At 38.7% G+C, this 21,931-nt stretch overlaps 1 protein-coding gene across 2 annotated transcripts in view; it reads left to right on the forward strand.

Moving 5' to 3' along the window:
- The first annotated feature begins 144 nt into the window (after positions 1 to 144).
- DTL (denticleless E3 ubiquitin protein ligase homolog (Drosophila)) overlaps positions 145 to 21,931 on the forward strand; it is a 56,021-nt gene continuing 34,234 nt past the window's right edge. The window contains exons 1-11 of one of the 2 annotated variants that reach the window (XM_008587722.1): positions 145 to 406; positions 3,138 to 3,263; positions 3,880 to 3,978; positions 4,994 to 5,055; positions 5,140 to 5,260; positions 10,582 to 10,647; positions 12,066 to 12,178; positions 13,430 to 13,503; positions 17,642 to 17,745; positions 18,038 to 18,142; positions 21,091 to 21,203. In XM_008587722.1, coding sequence (XP_008585944.1) covers positions 355 to 406; positions 3,138 to 3,263; positions 3,880 to 3,978; positions 4,994 to 5,055; positions 5,140 to 5,260; positions 10,582 to 10,647; positions 12,066 to 12,178; positions 13,430 to 13,503; positions 17,642 to 17,745; positions 18,038 to 18,142; positions 21,091 to 21,203 — 1,035 coding nt within the window. In that variant the 5' untranslated portion in view covers positions 145 to 354. The remainder of the gene's footprint in view (positions 407 to 3,137; positions 3,264 to 3,879; positions 3,979 to 4,993; positions 5,056 to 5,139; positions 5,261 to 10,581; positions 10,648 to 12,065; positions 12,179 to 13,429; positions 13,504 to 17,641; positions 17,746 to 18,037; positions 18,143 to 21,090; positions 21,204 to 21,931) is intronic. The other variant, XM_008587723.1, reaches the window with a different exon arrangement.

Here is a 21,931-nt window from a genome sequence, read left to right on the forward strand (position 1 = left end):
GCTCGGTCAAACCGTGTTACGCATGCGCCCTGGCCACTCAGCGGTTCGCCCGTGCCTCTGCGTCCGCCCGCGCAGGCGCTCAGGAAGCTCCGTAGCTCTTGGTTCCCGCGGCTGGGAGAAAAGGAGGCGGGGATCCAAAGAGGGAAGTGACTCTGAGGCGTCCGGACGCAGCGGCGGCAGCCAATCAGAGAGCGTGACGTCAGTTTGGCGCGGAGTTTGGCGGCCGGGGCTTACAGTGGCGGGAGTTGGAGGCAATAAGGAGTCCAGAGGTGAGGGGAGCAAAATACCATTCCTGCCTAATTTGGGGGCATTTCCACGGCTTTTCCCTCAGCTGAGCCTTTTCCTCCGGCCCAGATGCTCTTCAATTCGGTGCTCCGCCAGCCCCAGCTCGGCGTCCTGAGAAATGGTGAGTAACGGCCCTAACCGCTGCTCGTTGCTGGCGGGATTCATCTCTCCGAAGCACACACCACCCCGCACCGGGGCCGACTCCAGTTCTGGTTTCCAGCCTCCGAGTTCTCCCAGGCAAGAGTGAATTAGTGTTCACAAGCGCTACTGAAGAAAGCTGTACTTTCATTCCGTCAGGACACTTTTAATCGTAATCGGACTTTTAAGATCGGAATGTAGGCCGAAGTCAGAAGGACGTTGAATTAACTGGCCTCCGAGGCCCCTTACGGCCTATATCTGTATTGCGCGTTAACTTGAAAATGCATGCATTTGTGTGTGTGTGTGTGTGTTTCTCTCAACAGCTATGTGAGATCGTCACGACTTTATTCGCTGATTATTTCATTTGTTTGTTGTACAATCTTCGTGAGCGCTACTATTTCCTATGATACACGAGTGAAAATGACCCTGTGTTCCGGAACTCAGTTAAGCAGAGAAGACAGGACATCTACTTCTAGCAGGCTCAAAGTCTTTTTTTTTTTTTTCCTCTCCCAATTACTACATGGTCACAAAAATTCAACCTTACAGAGTGAAAGATGCTTATAACCACACCCCCCAGAGAAGATCACTGTGAATACGCTGAATGAAGTATATTATTCCAGACGTTTTTCTGTGCCAGAAATAATATCTATTATTTTCAGAAATGGAATAAAAATGTTTTGTTTTTCACTTTAACGATATAAATTGGATATATTCCCATGTTAGTATGTAGAAATCCAACTTATTTTCTACCGTTCTTTAGGTTTCTTATGTTAAAACATTGACAATAAGATATTTGAGCTTAACTTTGGGCGTCATCAACCTGAAACTTTTTGGTAAGTTTCTGATATGGGAGTTAACTGCCAAGACTAACCTAAGACATATACGAAATCTCACTCGTTTATAGGTCGACTATACTCAGAGGTCCTCCTTCCCCTTGAAACCATGTGGAAAACAAAAAGAATCTGAAAAGGCAACTTTTGTATTTAAGGAATAAATGTAGGAAAAGGATGTTGAAATAGAGATTCTCTCAGTTTCCTGCTACCAATCTAAAGCTTATACCATCCTTCCTACTTTCCTCTTAGATAATCTTTGTAATTATATTCTAAGTGTCCTTTCTGTTTCTTCTAGGACCTTGCCTGAGTGACTTCTCTGTCCTCTGTGTCATGAGTGGCAGTACTGCACAGTGGTTTCTGTCTTTGGAGTTAAACTGCCTGAGTTTTAATTACAGCTCCACTCCTTAGTATTTGTGTGACCCGGGGCAAGCCATGTTGTGAATATTGACATTTTAAATTGTGTGACCTGGGGCAAGCCATGTTGTGAATATTGCCATTTTAAAATAAGAATGTTGCATCACTCTTTTAAAAAATTATCTAATGGAATATAAATACTATAGTAACTTGATAATATCATCCACTTAAGAAAAAATAGGAACTCTTTAACTGCTAGACATTCTACATAGTGAATTCTTTTTCCTCTTGAACTTAGTTACATTTTATTTTCTTCCATGGAATTTATCTTAATGTAATTTTATGCTTGAAAAGTTCTTTTACTGATCATCCTATCATACCCTTCTGTGTCAAAAAATATATTTGTTGCTGTTGTCTGTGATTGTAAGTCTCCAAGTGTGAAAACTTTCTTCTGGATTGAATTATCATTTCAATTATTAGTAGTATGCAATTGATAAAAACAATATAGATTGCTAATTTTAATAAATAATTATTAAGCAAAAAGTAAAATTTTATTGAAATTACGTCTTTTCAAGAGATGGATTTGGGTGTGTTTATGGTGCTTTTATTAAAGGAATTATCCAGTTGTCTTTTAATTGGGGTCTCAGAAGATTTTTGCTTTTATTTAAAAATATTTAATTGATACCCAGAAGTTTTTATACTTTGGGTCAATGCAAGGTGTAAGATTGGATCATGGTAATGGCTTTTCTTTGGTAAAGTGGAAGAAAGGAAGTGATGAAGAGGAGCACCTTAACCTTCTCAGGCAGATCAGTTTTAGAAATGCATATATATGGGGCCTGCCCGGTGGTGCACTGGATAAGTGCGCCGCTTGGGAAGCGCGGCGGCGCTCCCGCCCGAGGGTTCGGACCCTCAGTGTTGCCCCCGTACTGGACCGGGGACCGGCAACGGGATCGCAACCCTCGGTGTTGCGCCCGCACCGTGCTCAGCCAGTGAGCGGGAACTGGTCTCCACATGGGATCCGAACCCTCGGCGGGAGCGCCGCCACACTCCCAAGCAGCGCACTCTCCAGTGTGCCACCGGGCCGGCCCGGAATGGCAGTTTTAATGGTAATGCTTTTGTGGTTGTCTTTTCGATGGAAGAAAGTCTAAGATCTTTTTTAATGTGCAAAGTCCACTTGTTTCTTCCAATATTAATGTATTAATGAGAGTCTCCCTTTAAGATGGTAAGCCTAAAACTATACCTCACCAGAAATTAGGAGTGCTCTTTCATTTTTTCCTTAGGAACCATTAAGAAAATATCAGAAACTATATTCTAGAGGACTGTAGATAGTAAGTAGATCTATATTAAATACATAAAGCCTTTTAAGAACAAATATGGTACTTCAAAAAATTCATGGAAAGATTCCTATTGTCTTTTAGTTCTGTTTTTCCACAGACGTTTTGAAGTACTTTTGTATTTACCTCTGCATTTGTTAAAAGTGCTGAAATATGCTATGTTGGAATTCTATAAGGAATTGTCTTGTTTTAGGGTGGTCTTCGCAGTACCCTCTACAGTCCCTTCTAACTGGTTATCAATGCAGCTTTAATGATGAGCACACTTCTTACGGAGAAACAGGAGTCCCAGTTCCTCCTTTTGGATGCACCTTCTCTTCTGGTAAGAGTATCTAGGCTAGGCTTGGATAGAAATGATTTCACTTTTACAGGGAAAATATACTAGAGAGTCTCCCTTTTGAAGAAAAGTAAGTTAGGTCGATGTTAGAGTTTTTCTAATAACTGTTCTCTCCTGATATATGAAATAGACTTTTCTATGTATAATTAGCATAATTACATATTTCTTCTAAAGCCTAGGACTGTTAGAGCACCATCTTCTTTGAACTAATATAAGGAAAGGGTTGTAAAGGTTCAGCCACTATGAAAACTGTTTTGCCCAGTATATACCCCTTTTGGTCTGGTTGAATATATCTCTTTTTGTGATTCATTAGGGAATATATGAAGAAACAGAAGTACTTGTCCCTATAATAGTTAATAGTTGAAGAGAGGAAAGGTGAAAGGTTGTGAAAAGGAAATATAAAACTAATAGACTTGGCTTGCTGGTGGCCTATATCTTCATATGCCTTTATTTGCCATTGGCTGGTACCATTCTCGTTTTGTTAAACTTGATTTAGCTCTTCTTTAAATAAGAGATTGTCTGAAAATAATTCTGGTGGTTTTGAATTAGCTTAAAAATTTTTGTTACTCTTTATATATTTTATTCTTTATTTCTTACTTAGTCACCAATATGGAGCATATACTAGCAGTTGCCAATGAAGAAGGCTTCGTTAGATTATATAACACAGAATCACAAACTTACAGAAAGAAGTGCTTCAAAGGTAAGTCTAGACCTACAATTTTTGTTTTAACATTTTTAATTCATAAAGCCTCAAGTAAGTTATTATTTGAATACATTCCCAATTATATTCTTTTGATTAAGTCTGTTTAGGGACCAGGCTAAGAGTAAATGGTAGACTGCCTGTCTCAGTAGCTGTTAATTATGGCAATATCTTTACTAAAAGTTAGGAAAATACATTTTAGGATTAAAAACAGTTCTTTTAAGGAGCTAAATCTTTTACACTTCATGTGGTTGGGGAAGCATTGCTTTAAAATATTTATATTGATTGAGCATCTTCCATTTATAAAGCAAAGTTCTACTGACCTTAAAAAGCTGATAATTTAGAACCAGTAAGTCAAGTGTCGAAATAACTAAAATAAAACAAAGACTATAAATGATGTAGATGTACAAAGAAAACACCACAGGTATCAAAGAGAGAGCTGTCATGCAATAAAGAAGTTCAGGAAAATTTTTCACGAAGGATGCAGCATTAGAGTTAGACTATGGTATTAAGACCAAAGGATAGATGGAAGAGGGCACTCCAGGTAGGGTTTTAGCAAAACCCTAGGGATAGGAAAGCATAGGATATAATTCAGAAATAGGGAGTGATCCAGTTTGGTTGGAATAAAATGTATGGAAAATAGAGATAAGCCTTGCAACAGAGATATAAAAGCCAAAGCATGCAAGACCTTCAGTGTCAGACTGAAGTATTTTAGACTCCATTCAGAAGCATCATGATTTTTGAAGTGGAGAATGTTTCGTTAAGATTCCATTTTAGGAAATATATTACTAATCAACTCATGGAAAGGAATTTCACATCAGATGGTAGTTTTCATATGTGGTAATGAAGGGAATGTGTAATGTCTGTGAGTCCACAAATTCTCTTTGGCCTGTTGACCACAGGGTGCTGACCGCTGATTCCTTCACTACAGCTTTTAAGGCATTTAAACTGCTACTGATATAGCTACCACAGAATACAGTCTAGACATTTCATTTTTGCCATTTTCTTTGTTTAGAATGGATGGCTCACTGGAATGCTGTTTTTGACCTGGCTTGGGTCCCTGGTGAACTTAAACTTGTAAGTGACTTTCATTTTATTGGGATCTGGTTAAATACTGGTAAAAGGTTGCTTTATTAAATTGTGCTACCTTATTTTTGAAAGGTTACAGCAGCAGGTGATCAAACAGCCAAATTTTGGGATGTAAAAGCTGGTGAGTTGATTGGAACATGCAAAGGTCATCAATGCAGCCTCAAGTCAGTTGCCTTTTCCAAGTTTGAGAAAGGTAAGTTTGTGCTTATCCTCTCCCATCTCCTTAATCTCCTTATCGGTGGGGAAACAAGAAGTTATAATCATTTCCATCCTTTCCCTCATCAAAGTTGCTACTTTACCTACATAGATGATTGAGATTTTAATATGACTGAAAACTTTAATGAAATTAAGTTGGCTTAGGCCCATTCTTATGGACATTATATCCAGCTTGTTCCTGAAAGTCAAGCGTCTTCAGGTAATTTTTTCCTATAATCTTGCAGATAAGGTGAAAATTTATAAACAGCCACAATAACTCTGTTCAACTTTGATTGAAATCAAAACCTTGTACTGGGGCACTCATTAACTGTTTTTGTAAAATAGAGTTACTTTAAATCAACTTGTAAAATTTAAATGGAATATGAGGCTAGGATGAGAAACCTGATAAACTGGACATGATTTTCTACCTAAAAATTTAACGTGTAATTTGTTTAAATGACCTAATTTCCTAGTATGCTTTCAACTATTATTTACTCACAATTGATTTTCCTCTATTTTATTGTTATGATGGAGAAGGAAGACTTAAAGAGTAATATAACACAGAACAATACTACAGCAGCTAGGGAAAAACTTAACCGAGGTTTCTGAATAAGCTCTGCATTTCTGGTTTTTTGTCATCTTTTCTCCTTCCTCCATTTGTTTCTCATTAGGTAATTTTTTTTTTTTTTTTAGAAATAGGCCAACAAACATTTATCTCAAAGAAGTGTCTAAATTTGACTTTAATCTCAGAATAATAGAGACAAACATTACAATCTCCTTTATCATTAAAAAGATATTCTATTTTAAAAAGGAATATTTTTATTTACTTGAGCACTCAGGAATATTGAGTTGTTAAACTGGTTTGGACTTTTAAAAAGTTAGCTTTGGGCCGGCCCGTGGCTCACTCGGGAGAGTGCGGTGCTGATAACACCAAGGCCACGGGTTCGGATCCCATATAGGGATGGCCGGTTCGCTCACTGGGTGAGCATGGTGCTGACAACACCAAGCCAAGGGTTGAGATCCCCTTACCGGTCATCTTTTAAAAAAAAAAAGGAAGTCAGCTTTAATCTACTGTACTTGCTGTTGAGACTGGAACCCGAAAAAAGAAATATGTGGCATGATTTTTGATCTCTGCATAACTTTTCATTAATATATCTTTATATAAGTTTAGGTATTCTTGTGTTTTAGTTTACTGCATTCCTGCTTCAGAATTCACTCTGAGTTTATAAAAATAATTTAAGATCATGAAAATGTATCTAACTTAAGGGTAATGGAAAAGGGAAACACCATATCTTTTGATCCCTTTGCTTAATTTTTAAAACTGTGCATGTGAATCAATCTATGCCAGTGTGGTCTAGTAAAAGCCCTGATTTAGAAATCGGGGCAGGTGGATTTTATAATCATCCTCAGCGGTCCATAGGTGCTTTAATGTGAATTAGTCTGGTTGGACACTGTCCCCAAGCCCCATGGTTTGGTTGATGAAACAGACTAGGTGTTAGCTCCACTCACTTCTTCAGCCATATGGCTTAAAGAAGGGCATACCTTTACTACTATACATAGAAGCCCCGCGTTTTAAAAATTTTAAAAACAGGTCCATTTAAATGTTTAATGTTTTTTTGTTGTTTTTTTGGTTTTGGTTTTTTGTAGTTTGCATGGTAGAAAAGATCATTGGTCCGGTTCTTTTAGACCTGCACGGGCAAGATACAAATAATCTTAATTGAACATAGTATTACTAATGGAATTTACCTTCCCTACATATCTACTACCTCAAAACAAGGAAAATTGATTTATAGATATGTGCTTTGTGTGGCAAGTAAGAAGGTGCTAGAACTTTTTTTATTATTTTATTTTATTTTTCTTTATTGATTATACGTATTTTGGGGGTTCAACATTGAGATATGTTGATCAAATCAATATTACTAGCGTATATATTGTTACAAATCATAATTATTCTTTATGCCCTTTGTCCAATCTCTCCTCATCCCCCTCTACTTCCCCCCTCCCACCTCTAATTACCATAGATTTCTTCTCTCCTTCAAAGAATAATGGTTACTCTGTTGATTTGTTACCTAGATGATCTGTCCAATGCTGAGAGGTGTGATCAGGTCCCCTAATATTATTACAGAGCAGATGCTTCTGTTACTCTGAAATGGGCTTTGTGGAGAGAGATGTCTTCTTCTTTTCTTTATCTCTGCTGATGACTCCTTGTGTCAGTGCACTCCAGTGGTTGGCGGACCTTCTGCGTGGTGGTTGTGGTGTCTGGCCGCTTTCGTGGCAGCCATGGTTATGGTGGTGGCTGTGGTGGGCCACCCACATGGAAGTGATGTTTTTGGCATGCTCCTTGGCGCTGGCAGTGTGCCTGGTTGTGGGGTGTGTCTGGTCCTCGGCTCTAGGTGGGCCCCTAGGTGCTGGTGTGGTATGCCTGGTTGTGGGAGGGGGGTCTGCTCCCCTTCTCCATGGCTTGGGTCCCTGGGCGGGCCCCAAGGCACTGGCACGGTGTACCTGGATGTGGGAGAGGGGTCCAGTCCCAGCTCCAAGCCTCCGCTTCCCAGGCAGGCCCCAAGACGCTGGTGGTGTGCCTGGGCAAGAACTAATTTGTTGTCCTTTGCTTACTTCTAAAATGGGGGAACTTCCTGTGGGACCAGTACTTGAGCTGTGTGGTTGAGCTAAATTGCTGCTTTGCTGCTGCTTCCCTCGGGAAGCCTTTTTGTGCAGCTCAGGGTTTAATGGTTGACCTTATAGGTACTTCCAGCTCTCCAGAGACCCAGTGGATCAGCGTTGTGTAGAAACTCTGATCTGGGCCTGAGTTTTTTCATCAAACTGCACCCCATGCAATTCTGCATTCCCAACCAGTCTCCTCTGAGTGGTCCTGCGCTGATTGGGGGGTGGATCAGTTGTCCTTGCTGTGTCCCAGTGTTTTCCCAGTGGGTCCGTCTCCCCCACTGCCCATGCTCCAAACACTTCCCATGGAACAGGCCCTGCGCTGGTCCCTTGCGTTGACTCACCAGCCTCTGAATGGCTCCCTTATTTCAGTTGTTCTGGCTCCTCGCTCCTGCGTGGGTCCATGGGAGCCCTATTAGTGGTCTTGCTGTCCTGGGGACTGCCAAAGCCCTCTTCTCCCCTGCCACCTCCAAGCAACTCCATCTGAAGGGCACAGCTGCGGCTTCTGCCGTCTCCTGCTCCAGAAGGTGCTAGAACTTCTAATGGACAATTAAAATTGATTATAAATTTATTTCTATTTTCTCTCCTAAAAACTTAACTATATTTGCACCTTCTTTCTCATTCTTCATTCTCTAGTTTAAAGCCAATCCTTCCTCCTAGTCCTGGTTCTCGAGACCCTGACTGCAAATTAGTCACCTTCACAGGTTTTTTAAAATATCAATTACATGGGAATCTATGGGAGGTGGGCCAGGTACCTTTTTTTTTTAAAGTTCCTCACAAAGTTGTGCAACTATCACCATAGTCTAAGTTTAGAACATTTTTATCAGCCCAAGAAGAAACTTAAATCCATTAGCAGTACCCCACCCTGTACAACCGCTATACTACTTTGTGTTTCTGTAGATTTGCCTATTCTACATACTCATGTTAATAAAATGATACAATACATGGTCTTCTGTGACTGGCTTCTTTTACCTAGCATAATGTTCAATCTTATTTTTCTCTCTCTTCAAATTGGATGATTTCTATTAATATCTCTTCAAGAGTGACTTTCTCTGTTCTCTTCATTCTGCTCTTAAGTCTATCCTGTGAATTTTTATCATTTCAGATATCATTTTTCAGTTTTAAAATTTCCATTTGTTTGCTTCATATGAATTCTGTTTCTCTACTGAGATTTAGTGTCTTTTCATTGATTACAAGTGTAAATTTCTTCACCGGACATAGTTATATATATATAAAACCTTTTCTGATCAATCAAAACCTGGTTTGTCTTGGGGTTGGCTTCCATTGATTTCTTTTTCCTTGAGAATAACTCATTTTCCTGGCTCTTTGTATGTCAAATAATTTAAGATTATATCCTGGACATTGTGAATGGTATGTTGGATTCTGGATTGTGTTAATATTGCTTAGAAAAGAGTTAATGTTTTTGTCTCAATAAGCATTTAACTCGTTTAGACTCAAATTTCAGACTTTCACATGTGCAGGAGGGCAGTGGGTCATATCTTTATTCATTTCTTTAGTTTAATCCTCAGGTGCAAGCTGCTTTCAGTTTTCTCTTGTAGATATGGTTCAGGGGTCATCCTGAGACTTGGACTGAGTTTAAACACAGAATCAGGGTTCCTTTTCTCTGGCTCACTCTCTGTCTGGAATCCCCCACCCCCTTACTCTCTGACAGTTCTTGTTGACTCTGCTCTCCTTTTCCTGGTTCCTCTGGGTTTAAAGATTGTAGGTTTTTCTATGGCATTTTAGCTATCGGGTACTAATTGCTGCAACTGTGGCTGCCCTCAAGGTAAAACCACACACACAACACAACACAACAAAACAAAAAACCAGTAATTTACCCAGCAATCACTTGATTCAGGTGTTGACTCCTCTCCAAAAATTGCATGTTTTTGTTCAGTTTTCATAGAGTCCTCAGGTAGTTGTTTTTTTATTTTGTCCAGTTTATAGCTAATGCAGGTGGATCAGTTTAAGTGCTCATTCTTCCATACAGGAAGCAGAGGTTTTTGGCTTAATTTTAAAGAATAAAACATTACAGATAAATTGAAGTTCTTCTGTATTCCCTTCTCCAGTCCCATTGCTCTCCTTCCATCTCCAGAGGCAACCCCGTTCACAAATTTCTTATGGATCTGGTCCATGTTTTTATACTGAGACAATACAGCTTTAAGGTTTGGAGTATAGGCCCTGGATTCATACTGCCAAGAACACCTTTACCAGTTACTTATTCTCTCTGTGCCTTAGTTTTCTCATTTGTAAAATGAGGAGAATAATACCTACCTAATAAGGTTGATAAGAAGGATTGAGATAATTTGTGTAAAACAGGAAACTATCTAGTACTTCGGATAGTACGCACTCATATTTTTGGCTATTACTTGTTTATTATTCTTACTATAACTTTGCTATATATTTTATGTTGTTTTAAGAAAATTTACACAAAGGGATTACTCTGTAATGTTTTTGTTCAGCATAAGCATCTTGAGCCCTTTGTAATCCCTTCCCTTCACAGTTATTTTCCCTATTTGTTGTTGAGTCATATATTTTAGTTTTTAATCTCCAGTGCCAAATACAGTACCTAGCACATAATACTCTAGGGAATTTAATTTGAAATGTATGTGTGATAGATAGGTTTTGTTAACCTCTTGATAAACTATTTCCCTGCAGCTGTATTCTGTACAGGTGGAAGAGATGGGAACATTATGGTCTGGGACACCAGGTGCAACAAAAAAGGTAGTCTAGTTTTGTTTTAATTTTGACAGATATGGCATGACCCTATACTTATTTTGAATGAAAGTGTTAGTAATTTCATCTGATTACCGCCAGAGGGCACAGGTGTTCATCATTCCCCATTTCTGCTCACAATTCCAATTCTCAGTATCTTCGTGATTGTTCCAAGTATTATACTCACATGTTTACCTCATATTGTCTTCTGAATTTTAATTCCATTTACCTAAATTATTGATGGGAGTAAAATTATTAATACATAGGCTCACTGGTAAATGTTATCTTTTATTTTAGTTTAATTTTTTAATTTTTTTTTTTTTTGTCTTTTTCGTGACTGGTAAGGGGATCACAACCTGTGGTGTGGTGTCGCCCGCACTGCGCTCAGCCAGTGAGTGCACCAGCCAGTCCTATATAGGATCCAAACCCGTGGCAGGAGCGTCGCTGCGCTCCCGGCGCCGCACTCTCCCGAGTTTGCCACGGGGCTGGCCCTAATTTTTTAATTTTATATAATTAGATTAAATTAAATATAAGCTCATGCTGCCCCATGATTCCATTAAGCAGAAAGTGATGATCATATCCCTGTTTATTATTAATTTATTTATTTAAAAAAATTTTAAATAGACTTTATTTTGTAGAGCAGTTTCAGGTTAACAGCAAAATTGAGTAGAAAGTACAGAGAGTTCCCATATTCCCCCCGCCCCCCCCCCCCAGCCTTCCCCCCATCAACGTCCTGCACCCGAGTGGTACGTTTGTTATAACCTATACTGACACATCTTTATCACCCAGAGTTTACATAGGGCTCACTCTTAGTCTTGTACATTCTATGGATATTGACAAATGTATAATTACATGTATTTGCCATTGTAGTATCATACAGAATAGTTTCACCACCCTAAATAACCTCTATGCTTTGCTTATTCATCCTTTACTCCCCACTAAGTCCTGGCAACTACTGATTGTTTTACTGTCTCCATGGTTTTGCCTTTTCCAGAATGTCATGTAGTTGGAATCATACAGTATGTAGACTTTTCACATTGGCTCCTTTCACTTCGTAATATGAATTTAAGTTTCCTCTGTGTCTTTTTATGGCTTTGTCAAATTCTTTTCCTTTTATCACTGAATAATATGAGTATTCCATTGTCTGGAGGTATCACAGTTTATTTATCCATTCACCTGCTGAAGGACATCTTGGTTGCTTCCAAGTTTTGGCAATTATAAATAAAGCTGCTATATACATCTTTGTGCTTACTTTCTTTTTTATACATTATAATCTTACCACAGGAGATATAGTGCAGCTGGCTCTGCTAGTTTCTAATTTCACTAATCTGATCAAAAATTACTTTGAGGTCTTATGTATAAATATTACATTCAGCATGAAGTCAGAGTTCTGAAGCCTAAATCATTTTCCTTGGAATATCTTTCAGATGGGTTTTATAGGCAAGTGAATCAAATCAGTGGAGCTCACAATACTTCAGACAAGCAGACCCCTTCAAAACCCAAGAAGAAACAAAATTCAAAAGGACTTGCTCCTTCCGTGGTAAGGTTTTATAGGTGTATACATGTGTGTAGCTACTAAGTAGGATAAAATTTCATTTTAGGGAATTTGTTTGGCATAAAATGGGAGCTATGGATTATATGAATGAGAATCTTCATTTTCTTTTGATATCAATGGTTTATTGCTTATTCAGTACCTACAGTAGTGGTTCTCAAACTCTAGTGTGCATCACAGTTACCTGGAGAACATGTTAAAAATTCAGCTTCCTGAGCCTCATCCCTAGCAAACTCCATACATACACATGCTTACAGTGTAAGGTGATTTATTAGGAAAAGGGCAGGTAGAGTAGTTTGAAGAAGCATATTAAGTACTATGACAGTTTTCTATGGGAAGGGAATCCCTGTTTTTTTATAATATGAACTACAGAAAGATGTGTTTTGGGTATTTTTTTAAACATTTGGCAAAATATTATTAAATATATTGAGAAACACTTGGGTACAACATAGTACCACTCTAATAACTTATTGTCAAAGCTCAAACAATGCCCATAATCTTTTTTCTTAAAAAAAAATTGCCATCAATCTCACTTTCATTTTTTTATTTTCTAATATTCCTGGTTTGTAGGATCTAACTTAACATTTTGGGGGAAGTGTGATTGCTAAAACATTAAGACTTAAAACTGTATACCATGAGCAGGACACAGGCATGAATAGAAACAGACAATTGTCTGGGGAGGCCAGATGAAGTTAAAATGAATAATATTTCAGACATTTAATCAGGTTCTGAGCTAAGAGAACTTGTTAGGCAATAGCAATTAGGAGATAAAACTGTGTTGAGCTCCTTTAACTTTTTCAGAGCGTGTAATAATCTTTAATCCATAATTCTTTAGATATCCGTATATTATAATTTGGGTAGACAGCAACATTTTATAGATGAAATTGGCATCTATAAAAGTTAAATGAGTTTCCTAAGGATACACAGCTTAGTAATGCTGATTGTAAGTAGATCCAGTAGGCTCAGATAAGTTAAATCTTCTAGTTACTTGTTTGTTTCTTGAGTACAAGTCAAAGCGTTAATATTATATGCTATAACTTAATGATGTTTAGGTCTTTTCCTTGGTAAAATTACTTTTTGGTCAGCATATACATCTGATTAGGATTATTGGAAAGGGAAGATTTAGTTTAATTCAGAGTTTGGGGGGAAAAGTCATTTTTAGCACCTTCTTTTGATGGTGGAGACTGTAATACCCAAGGTACAATTTCCTTCTTATCTTTTTCTTTCTTGGGCTATTAGGATTTCCAGCAGAGTGTTACTGTGGTCCTCTTTCAGGATGAAAATATATTAGTCTCAGCAGGAGCTGTGGATGGGTAAGAGTCTTTATTTCTTGATTCTTTTTTTTTTTTTTTTTTCCTTTTTGTCTTTTTTTCGTGTCCGGCAATGGATCGCAACCCTCAGTGTCGCGCCCGGACCGGACCCGGACCGGCAACGGGATCGCAACCCTCAGTGTTGTTCTCACACCTCGCTCAGCCAGTGAGCGGGAACCAGTCTGTATGTGGGATCCGAACCCTCGGCGGGAGTGCCACCGCGCTCCCAAGCAGCGCACTGTAGCAGTGCGCCACCAGGCCGGCCCCCTATTTCTTGATTCTTTTGATGAGGTCCTCTTTCATGAACTGTGATGGGGAAGTCGCCTTGTCCCATTATATTGAAAGTGCTTTTAACTTTCGACATAGTATCCCAGCTGAGAAGAAGAACTACAGATCACACTGAAAATATCTAGTTAAGACTCTTGTCCAAATAATTTAATGAGATAATATGTGTATCCCACTTAGCAACCTGTCTAGCACATAGGAACAGTGTTGGCTGCTGCTGCTGCTGCTATTACAGAGAAGTTGGATGAGCAGCTTGCTTGCCTTATGCAGTATGAGGGTACTTCAAAAAGTTTGTGGAAAGGGCCAGCCCATGGCTCACTTGGGAGAGCATGGTGCTGACAGCGCCAAGTCAAGGGTTGAGATCCCCTTACCGGTCATCTTTAAAAAAAAAAAAAAAAAAAGTTTGCTCACTTGGGAGAGCATGGTGCTGACAGCGCCAAGTCAAGGGTTGAGATCCCCTTACTGGTCATCTTTAAAAAAAAAAAAAAAAGTTTGTGGAAAAATAGAATTAAAAGATATTATGAGCTCCAGGCTCCATGTTGTCAGCTCTGGGAGGCCTACGTCCCTCCACAGCAGCCTCTGTAGCCCTATGCACTGCACATATGGGGAGCTCTACAGGGAGGACCCAGGACATGGGAAACTGTGAAATGTGAGCTTTATCTAATATCTGCAGCACCAGAGAGTTCCTAAAGCAGCAAATTGAAGAAACACTGTGCCTACTTGGGATGATGAGTTATCAGCTTGAAGTGAGTAAAAGCTTGTAAGAAACTGCTGCAATCACAGCTGAAACCCGAGGCTGAGAGTCAAGGCATGAGAAATGTCTGGTACAGTCCACCTCTTGCAGCACTCAGATCTGCTTGTGTACTACATGAAGTACAATCTGTCACTGAGCTTGCAAGGTGATAGTCAGCAATGATCTTGATAAAAGTCTCCTCTGTCAAGGTTAATGGAACAAGCTAAAGTCTCCACTGCTGGAACTGGTATGCTGGTATGTTGGGTCTCCTGGTATGAGTGTCAGCTCATAGCAATAGCCCTCAAAAATACTTTCCCTTATGTCCAGTTACTCTGGTACAAGTCCCTTTAGGGAAGGATTAGGGGAATGATGACATTGCAAGTATATGAGGTCTTCAAAAAGTTGATGGGACTTCCAGTCAAGATGGCAGCATAGACAGTGCCCAGCATCACTCTCACAAATCAACCAATTTACAACTATAAAAAAGCAATGACAGCCAAGTTGGGGCTGCTGGAATTCAGGGGAAGAGGAGGAAAGACCTACAGAGTGTATGAAGATGGGAGAAGCCACAATGAAAGAAAGAAAAAAACACTCCGACTGTTTCGAATCCCGGCCACTTCCAGCCTGGAGCTGCTGAGTACACGGAGCAGGAGCTGGCAAAAGCTGCAGCTATGCCCTTCAGATGAAGTTGCTTGGAGGTGGCAGGGGAGAAGAGGGCCTTGGTGGCCCCCAGGACAGCAAGATCACTAATAGGGTTCCCATGGACCCACACAGGAGCAAGGAGCCACAACTGAAAAAAAGGAGCCACTCAGAGGCCAGTGAGTCATCACATGGGACCATAGCATGGCCCATCCCATGAGAAGTGTTTGCAGCATGGGCGGTGGGGGAGACGGGCCCACTGGGAGAACACCGGGGCACAACAAGGACAGCTAATCTGCCCCCCCAGTCAGCATAGGACCACTCAGAGGAGACTACTCAGGAATATAGAATTGCATGGGGTACAGTTTGATGAAAAGACTCAGGCCCAGACCAGAGTTTCTACACAACCCGGGTGCACCAGATCTCTTGAGAGCCCAAAGTACCTATAAAGTCAACCATTAAAACCTGAGCTGCACAAAAAAACCTTCCCTAGGGAATCAACAGCAAAGCAGCAATTTAGTTCAACCACACAGCTCAAGTATTGGTCCCCACAGGAAGTTCCCCCATTTTAGAAGTAAGCCAAGGACAAAAAATTAGTTTCGGCACAGAGTTTAAGTGGTAGGAGCAGCAAATAATCCAACACAGAACTGAAAGAAAAAACAAAGTACCCGCAACCAGAGACAAAGTTTGATATTAACTAGTAAAGATCTCATTTCACCAAAGAGCACCTATAACACCTAGAAGGACTGGAAGTCCAATGGGCTACCAAGCCAGAAAGAGGGGAGGGCCGGGTCCTCAGCCATGCACACCGCTGCCAGCAACCAATCCTTAGGGGGGGCCCTTGGGCCTCGGCCACACCCCCTGACACACAACCACTCCAGCAATGACCACTGAGCTGCTGCAGGAAGAGCCCTGGGCTCTTCTGAGTCCAGGTAGTGTGGGGAGGCCAAGGGTCTCAGCCACACCATGCCCCCCCCCACACCTGCATCCAGCCCAGCAACGACCACCAAGCTTCAGCAAGAAGGGCCCCAGGTTCCCAAGCTTGGGTGGTGGGGGGGGCAAGGGCTTTTGCCACACTCCCCTGACAATTGCACCCAGCTCAGCAATGACCAAGCCACCACTGGAATCCCCCCAGTCTCCCCTGTGGGAATGAGGGGGTTGCCACAGGCCTCAATCCCACTCCTTGTTCCTTCTTCCATCACATTTCCTTCCCTTTTCCCCTGTCCCGCTCCCTCCCAACTGCTCTGCAGCAACATCATAGAATGTAAAAAAACTATTAATAAAAAAAATACTATGAAGTTTTCCGTGAGCTTTTTGAGGTACCTTTGGATAGTTTAGTCCCTGATTTTTTTTTTTTTTTTTGGTGGCTGGCCAGTAAGGGAACCTGTGACCTTGGCCAGCATTATGCTCTAACCAAATGAGCTAACTGGCCAGCCACCCCGCATGAAATTGGCATTTCTGGGAGTAATCTAACTAGATTGATAGTAAGGCCTAATGACTTTCACATACCTTCCACCCGTGACTGGTCTGAGTTTTTGGCTTCCAAATAAGTCTGTGAGCTTGTTGATTGGTTGGTTGCTTTATAGAATATAAATTCTTTGCATATTGGGACTCTATTTTTAAGCACCCTTCTTTGCATCCCTCCCTTCAAAAATTTTAATTTAAAAAGAGGATGGCTTACTAAACTAGGATTTTCATTGTGCCCTCTGGGCATTAAAACCTTATGTGGACCAAATTCTCAGGCAGGAATGAAGGATTATCTAAAGGTTATTAGTTATGCTTGTTAATGGCTGTGAAAGCTTGCTCTGTTCATTTCCAAGTATACTGCCATTTTATAACAAGCTTGTGTTTTCAAGTTGCCTGCAAACTAGAAATAGAGGATTAAGACAAGTATCTTAATAGATGAAATGAAAAAACACTTTTCTCTATTTCCCAGGAAAATTTGTTTAGACTAGATTTCTTAAGGAGTTATGTATAACCATACAGAGAGAGCTTTCTACTTATGATGTCAAAAGATATATGTAGATATTAAAGGCTTAGGAAGTGTTTTTTCTGAAAACAATGGAACAATGACTATCAGCGCTCAACCTTCATCTTCCTTTTCCGCAGAGAGAGCTTTCTACTTATGATGTCAAAAGATATATGTAGATATTAAAGGCTTAGGAAATGTTTTTTCTGAAAACAATGGAACAATGACTATCAGCGCTCAACCTTCATCTTCCTTTTCCGCTCCCTTGGAGTAAACTCCAATAACCCATCACTGGGTCAAATCACATCTGTTTCCGTTCTGCCAGTATTGTAAGTCTGATGTTGAAGACAACAGTATGAGATAGTTTAATTTATTTCCCAGTGAGATATCCTTACTGTGCCTCATTAATGTGGCAAAAGAGTTAGATTAAAAGTGATTTCACATTCAAAGTAATTGAAGTTTAGGTTTTGGGAGAAGGTTTTTTCTACAAAATAACTATTTGCCTTGGTTTCTAGGATAATCAAAGTATGGGATTTGCGCAAAAATTACACTGCTTATCGACAAGAACCCATAGCATCCAAGTCTTTCCTGTACCCAGGTAGCAGCACTCGAAAACTAGGTAAGCCATTTCATAGACTATAGAACTTATTGGGGAGATGTGAGTTTTTGTTAAAACCTTTTTTAAAAATATCAGACTAGTTTTCAGCAACATAGACTTGGGAAACTCTCATATGTAGTTGTATCTTTTTGAAGTTCAAAAGATAAAAAATAAGAATATTTTTGATTTTTATATATTTTGAAGACAAAGAATTCTGATGATTATTCTTGTGGTATGATTTTTGCCTCAACATTTTAGCTTTAGGTCTGCTCACCATCATCAGGACATGCTAACTAAAGTTTCCTTTTTCCAGGATACTCAAGTCTGGTTTTGGATTCTACTGGATCTACTTTATTTGCCAATTGCACAGATGACAATATCTACATGTTCAATATGACTGGATTAAAAACTTCTCCAGGTAAGATATTAGTCATTCAAATTCTCTTACCAGGAAACTAATATGGGCTTTTTTGTTAATGATAACTTAATGTTTTTCTCCTAAATAAAGTTTGTTAAGCCATATGAGGACTTTGGTACCTTAGATTAGTTCTAGTGGTGTTTTCATAGTATACTTTCCTTGTGATGATTTTCATAAGTAAATAATCCTATTCTTTATTGTGACTTTATTTTAATAGTGAGTCCTAAAATTGTGCCCCTTGGCCTATATTTAGAATTATCTCAATTTTTGATTTAATAAGCTGTGGGGTAGAGAAAGCTGTTCTGCTCAGCTTTTGTCATCCTTGAGGTCTATTAAAATTAGGGGGCTGAATATTTTCAGACCCTCTAAAATATTTCCATCTTCCCTCAGCCTTCTCCTTAATGTTGGACAGAGGCCATTTTATCTGTTGAGGTGTTTTCTCCAACCTCACTCATTTTTCCCTAAAGAATGTAAAAACAGAATCTGATACTTTAAAAACTAATAAATAAATTATATTTTTAAAAAGAACCCTAAGTTTCTCAAGCATGCATTAAGAGAGTTATTTAGGTTACATTATTTTTAGGAACATTATCAATTACTTAAGCAAGGAACATATTAGTAGCCTGCTTTCTCAAATATAGCTCTGTCAAAAACACTGAATGCTGAATTCCATAACCAGTCCCAGAGCTACCCAGTTTCCACTAAAGTAAGATGTGCTGATAAAGAAATCTCAAAATACGAAGGAGAGGAAGGGTCTTTGAAAAGTTCATGGAAAGATTTGTATAATCTGTTTATTCCATTTTTCCATGAACTTGTTGAAGTACCCATGTGGTATAAAAGCTAGCTCATTTTAGCTGGGATCTTATAAAAGTTTCCAAAGATTGTCTCAGACAATCTTATTAGAACTTTGATATCTGTGGCAACATCATATTTGGCATTCCAATGCCTTCTATTAGGTCTCACGTTTTCTAAAGCAAGAGCAAGAGTATTTGGAAAAGAGAAGAGGTTTATAACTTCTGCTGTTTTTCTTAGTAGAATCAGAATTTGGAAAACTGCTTGATTTAGTTAGCCATATAAAGAGACTTCAAAGTCTTTCCCCAAAAGACAGAGTCCAGTTCTGATTATATTACTAGATGTGCAAGAAGTCTTTTGATATAATTGTTGCTATAGTATGCACAAAAGAGGCCTTGAGTTTAGTTTGTCCCTCTGCCATCAAACACTTTGCTGATAACTTAGTAACCTTTTTCTGTACTCCTAAAATGATGTGATTTACTCTCATAGATAGATAGTACATTGATTGATTGCTTGAATGATTTGTTCCTTAGAAACTGAATGACAGCCAAGTGTGTATGTGTGTAACATCTGGTAATTACTTGTCTTTTTCAAAACATCAGAAAGGTTCCTGTACTCAGTACTTCATCTCCCATACTTTTTATTCACATTATTATATTATGCAAAGTAATATTCATAAGGTTGACTCTGAAGTACTTTAAGAGCTCAGATCATCAAAGACAGACTAAATTGAGCTAATTAACACCAGTATATGTTTTAGAAGGATTTTTAGCAAGTTTTGGAAAACTTACAATGTATTTCATACCAGACTTTCTTAAACCAGCAGAGGGCAATAAATACTTATAGGTATAATGAGAAATTCTGTTTATAGATTTCCATTAATAGTTTAGAGTTAAGGAAGATGAACAATTACAGTTTTAGAGCAGTTTTCAGAATAGAGGAACCTGTTTATTTTGTGGGGATTTATTTATCATAGCAGGTTTATAATATGTGTACTTGAATTGATTCATATCCAGCTTCACTTTCACAGTAAAAGTGTCTAATATGGGGAGTGTTTGATACATAGGTTTTTTTCTTTAGAAGCTATAAATACAAAGTTATTTTCCAGTTTCATTCTAGAAAAAGGAATTTCTGGGAGCACTTATGGAACGCTTTTAAGTCCCTTACTAATACTTTTCTCCCTCTGTTAAAAGTTGGAGTGTGATTATTTTTTTCCTGCCTAAATGTATCCTTAAATTCTCCAATAACTGAGATTTATACTTCTTCGTAGTGTTCTGATGACAGAGGCTTCAGGTTTTGGCGTGAAGATAGGAGAACCTGTCAACAGCACATTGTGCTAGATTAGGTTACTTCCTCTTTGCTTTGGAGAGTAAGAAGTCTAAACCTGAAAGCTAAAGCTAACCTAATGTCTTGCAAATGAACATATAGTTTACCCCACTAGCTACTTCTACCATTCAGCCTATTTAAAGTACTGATTAAAAATATTCCCACATCCCAGATAAGATATCAGTAAGTCTTAACCAGAATCTGAATAATTCATTTCACTGATTTTTACCTATTCATGGGACAAGTGTCTGAGGATCTGCTCTGTTCAAAACACTATAAGGTCTAGTGAGGAAAAAATAAGACATGAAATTTATCCTCAGGCTTTGAAGTCTAAGGGGAAGTAATACCAATGTATTATGCAATTTAAAAAGCCCTATCCTGAGGTGGAGAAAGAGTCTAATAAAGGCATTTTACTACAAGATTGGACATTGACTGCACTCTTTTCTTTTGAGAATATTTTTCACCATATTTTTCTCACTTGGTATGGCCGACACCTGACAAGCTATGGCCATAAAAGTGTCATGTATTCTGTGACAGAGTGAGATTTTGATTATATTAAGAGCAAAGAAGCAATCTTTACTAAATATCTGATGTAGTAGTAAAAGTTAATATTTGGCTGACACCCTACCAAGTATTTAGGTTGAGTTCATGAGATTGGATCTAACATAAAGCCTCTTTCTAGGATTCCCTTTTATTGAGCAAATAAAGCTTGACCATCTGTTTCAATAATGAATACAGTGATAAAACTTGATAGAATATGTATGTTGTCCGCTTTCATCTGAACACTGGAAATAATAAGAAACAAGTAATTTGTTTTTTTCCTCTGGCAGTGGCTATCTTCAATGGACACCAAAACTCTACCTTTTATGTAAAATCCAGTCTTAGTCCAGATGACCAGTTTTTAGTCAGCGGCTCAAGTGATGAAGCAGCGTACATCTGGAAAGTAAGTTGCCAAACTTCCCCCACAAATGTGAACTGAAATATTCTTGCAACTATTTCTTCTGTCCAATATGAGGTAAGTTTAATGAAAAAAATATTAACTTTTACTACATCAGATATTTAGTAAAGGTTGCTTCTTAGCTCTTAATTTAATCAAAAGCGTGCTCTGTCACAGAATATATGACACTTTTATGGCCATAGCTTGTCAGAAATTGACAATCTGTATCCTCTGTTGCACAGATTATCAGGAAATTGAGAGGTCAGAATGGTGGTAAGAATCTTAACTACTTTGTCCTCCTTTCTGGAAAACATGATGTACTGCCTTACTGCCCTGTGTATTTTACTCTTGTTCACAATATAGTATCTTGATCCCTAGGATCCTGTGCTCTAGTCACCCATAAAGTTTTGTGCAAAACAGTCACTCAGAAATATTTGTATCATAATTGTATTCTTTATTCTCTCTTCTTACAAGTAGCCAATCTTCAGGCTACTAAAATACATAGATGTAGTTGTTTTATCATTCTTTAAATGTATTTAATAGCATTTATTTTTTTTTTTATTTTACAGATTTCCCATTGCTATCTGTTAAGCAATTTTATAATCTTTTAAATAACAGTAAGTCTAAAGTGACTACTGTGAGCTAAGAAATTTAAAGCTATTCATTTTTTTTTTTTTTATTTTACAGATTTCCCATTGCTATCTGTTAAGCAATTTTATAATCTTTTTAAATAA

This window comes from Galeopterus variegatus, unplaced genomic scaffold (genome assembly GCF_000696425.1).
Source record: "Galeopterus variegatus unplaced genomic scaffold, G_variegatus-3.0.2 Scaffold4512, whole genome shotgun sequence".
NCBI classification, from domain to species: domain Eukaryota; kingdom Metazoa; phylum Chordata; class Mammalia; order Dermoptera; family Cynocephalidae; genus Galeopterus; species Galeopterus variegatus.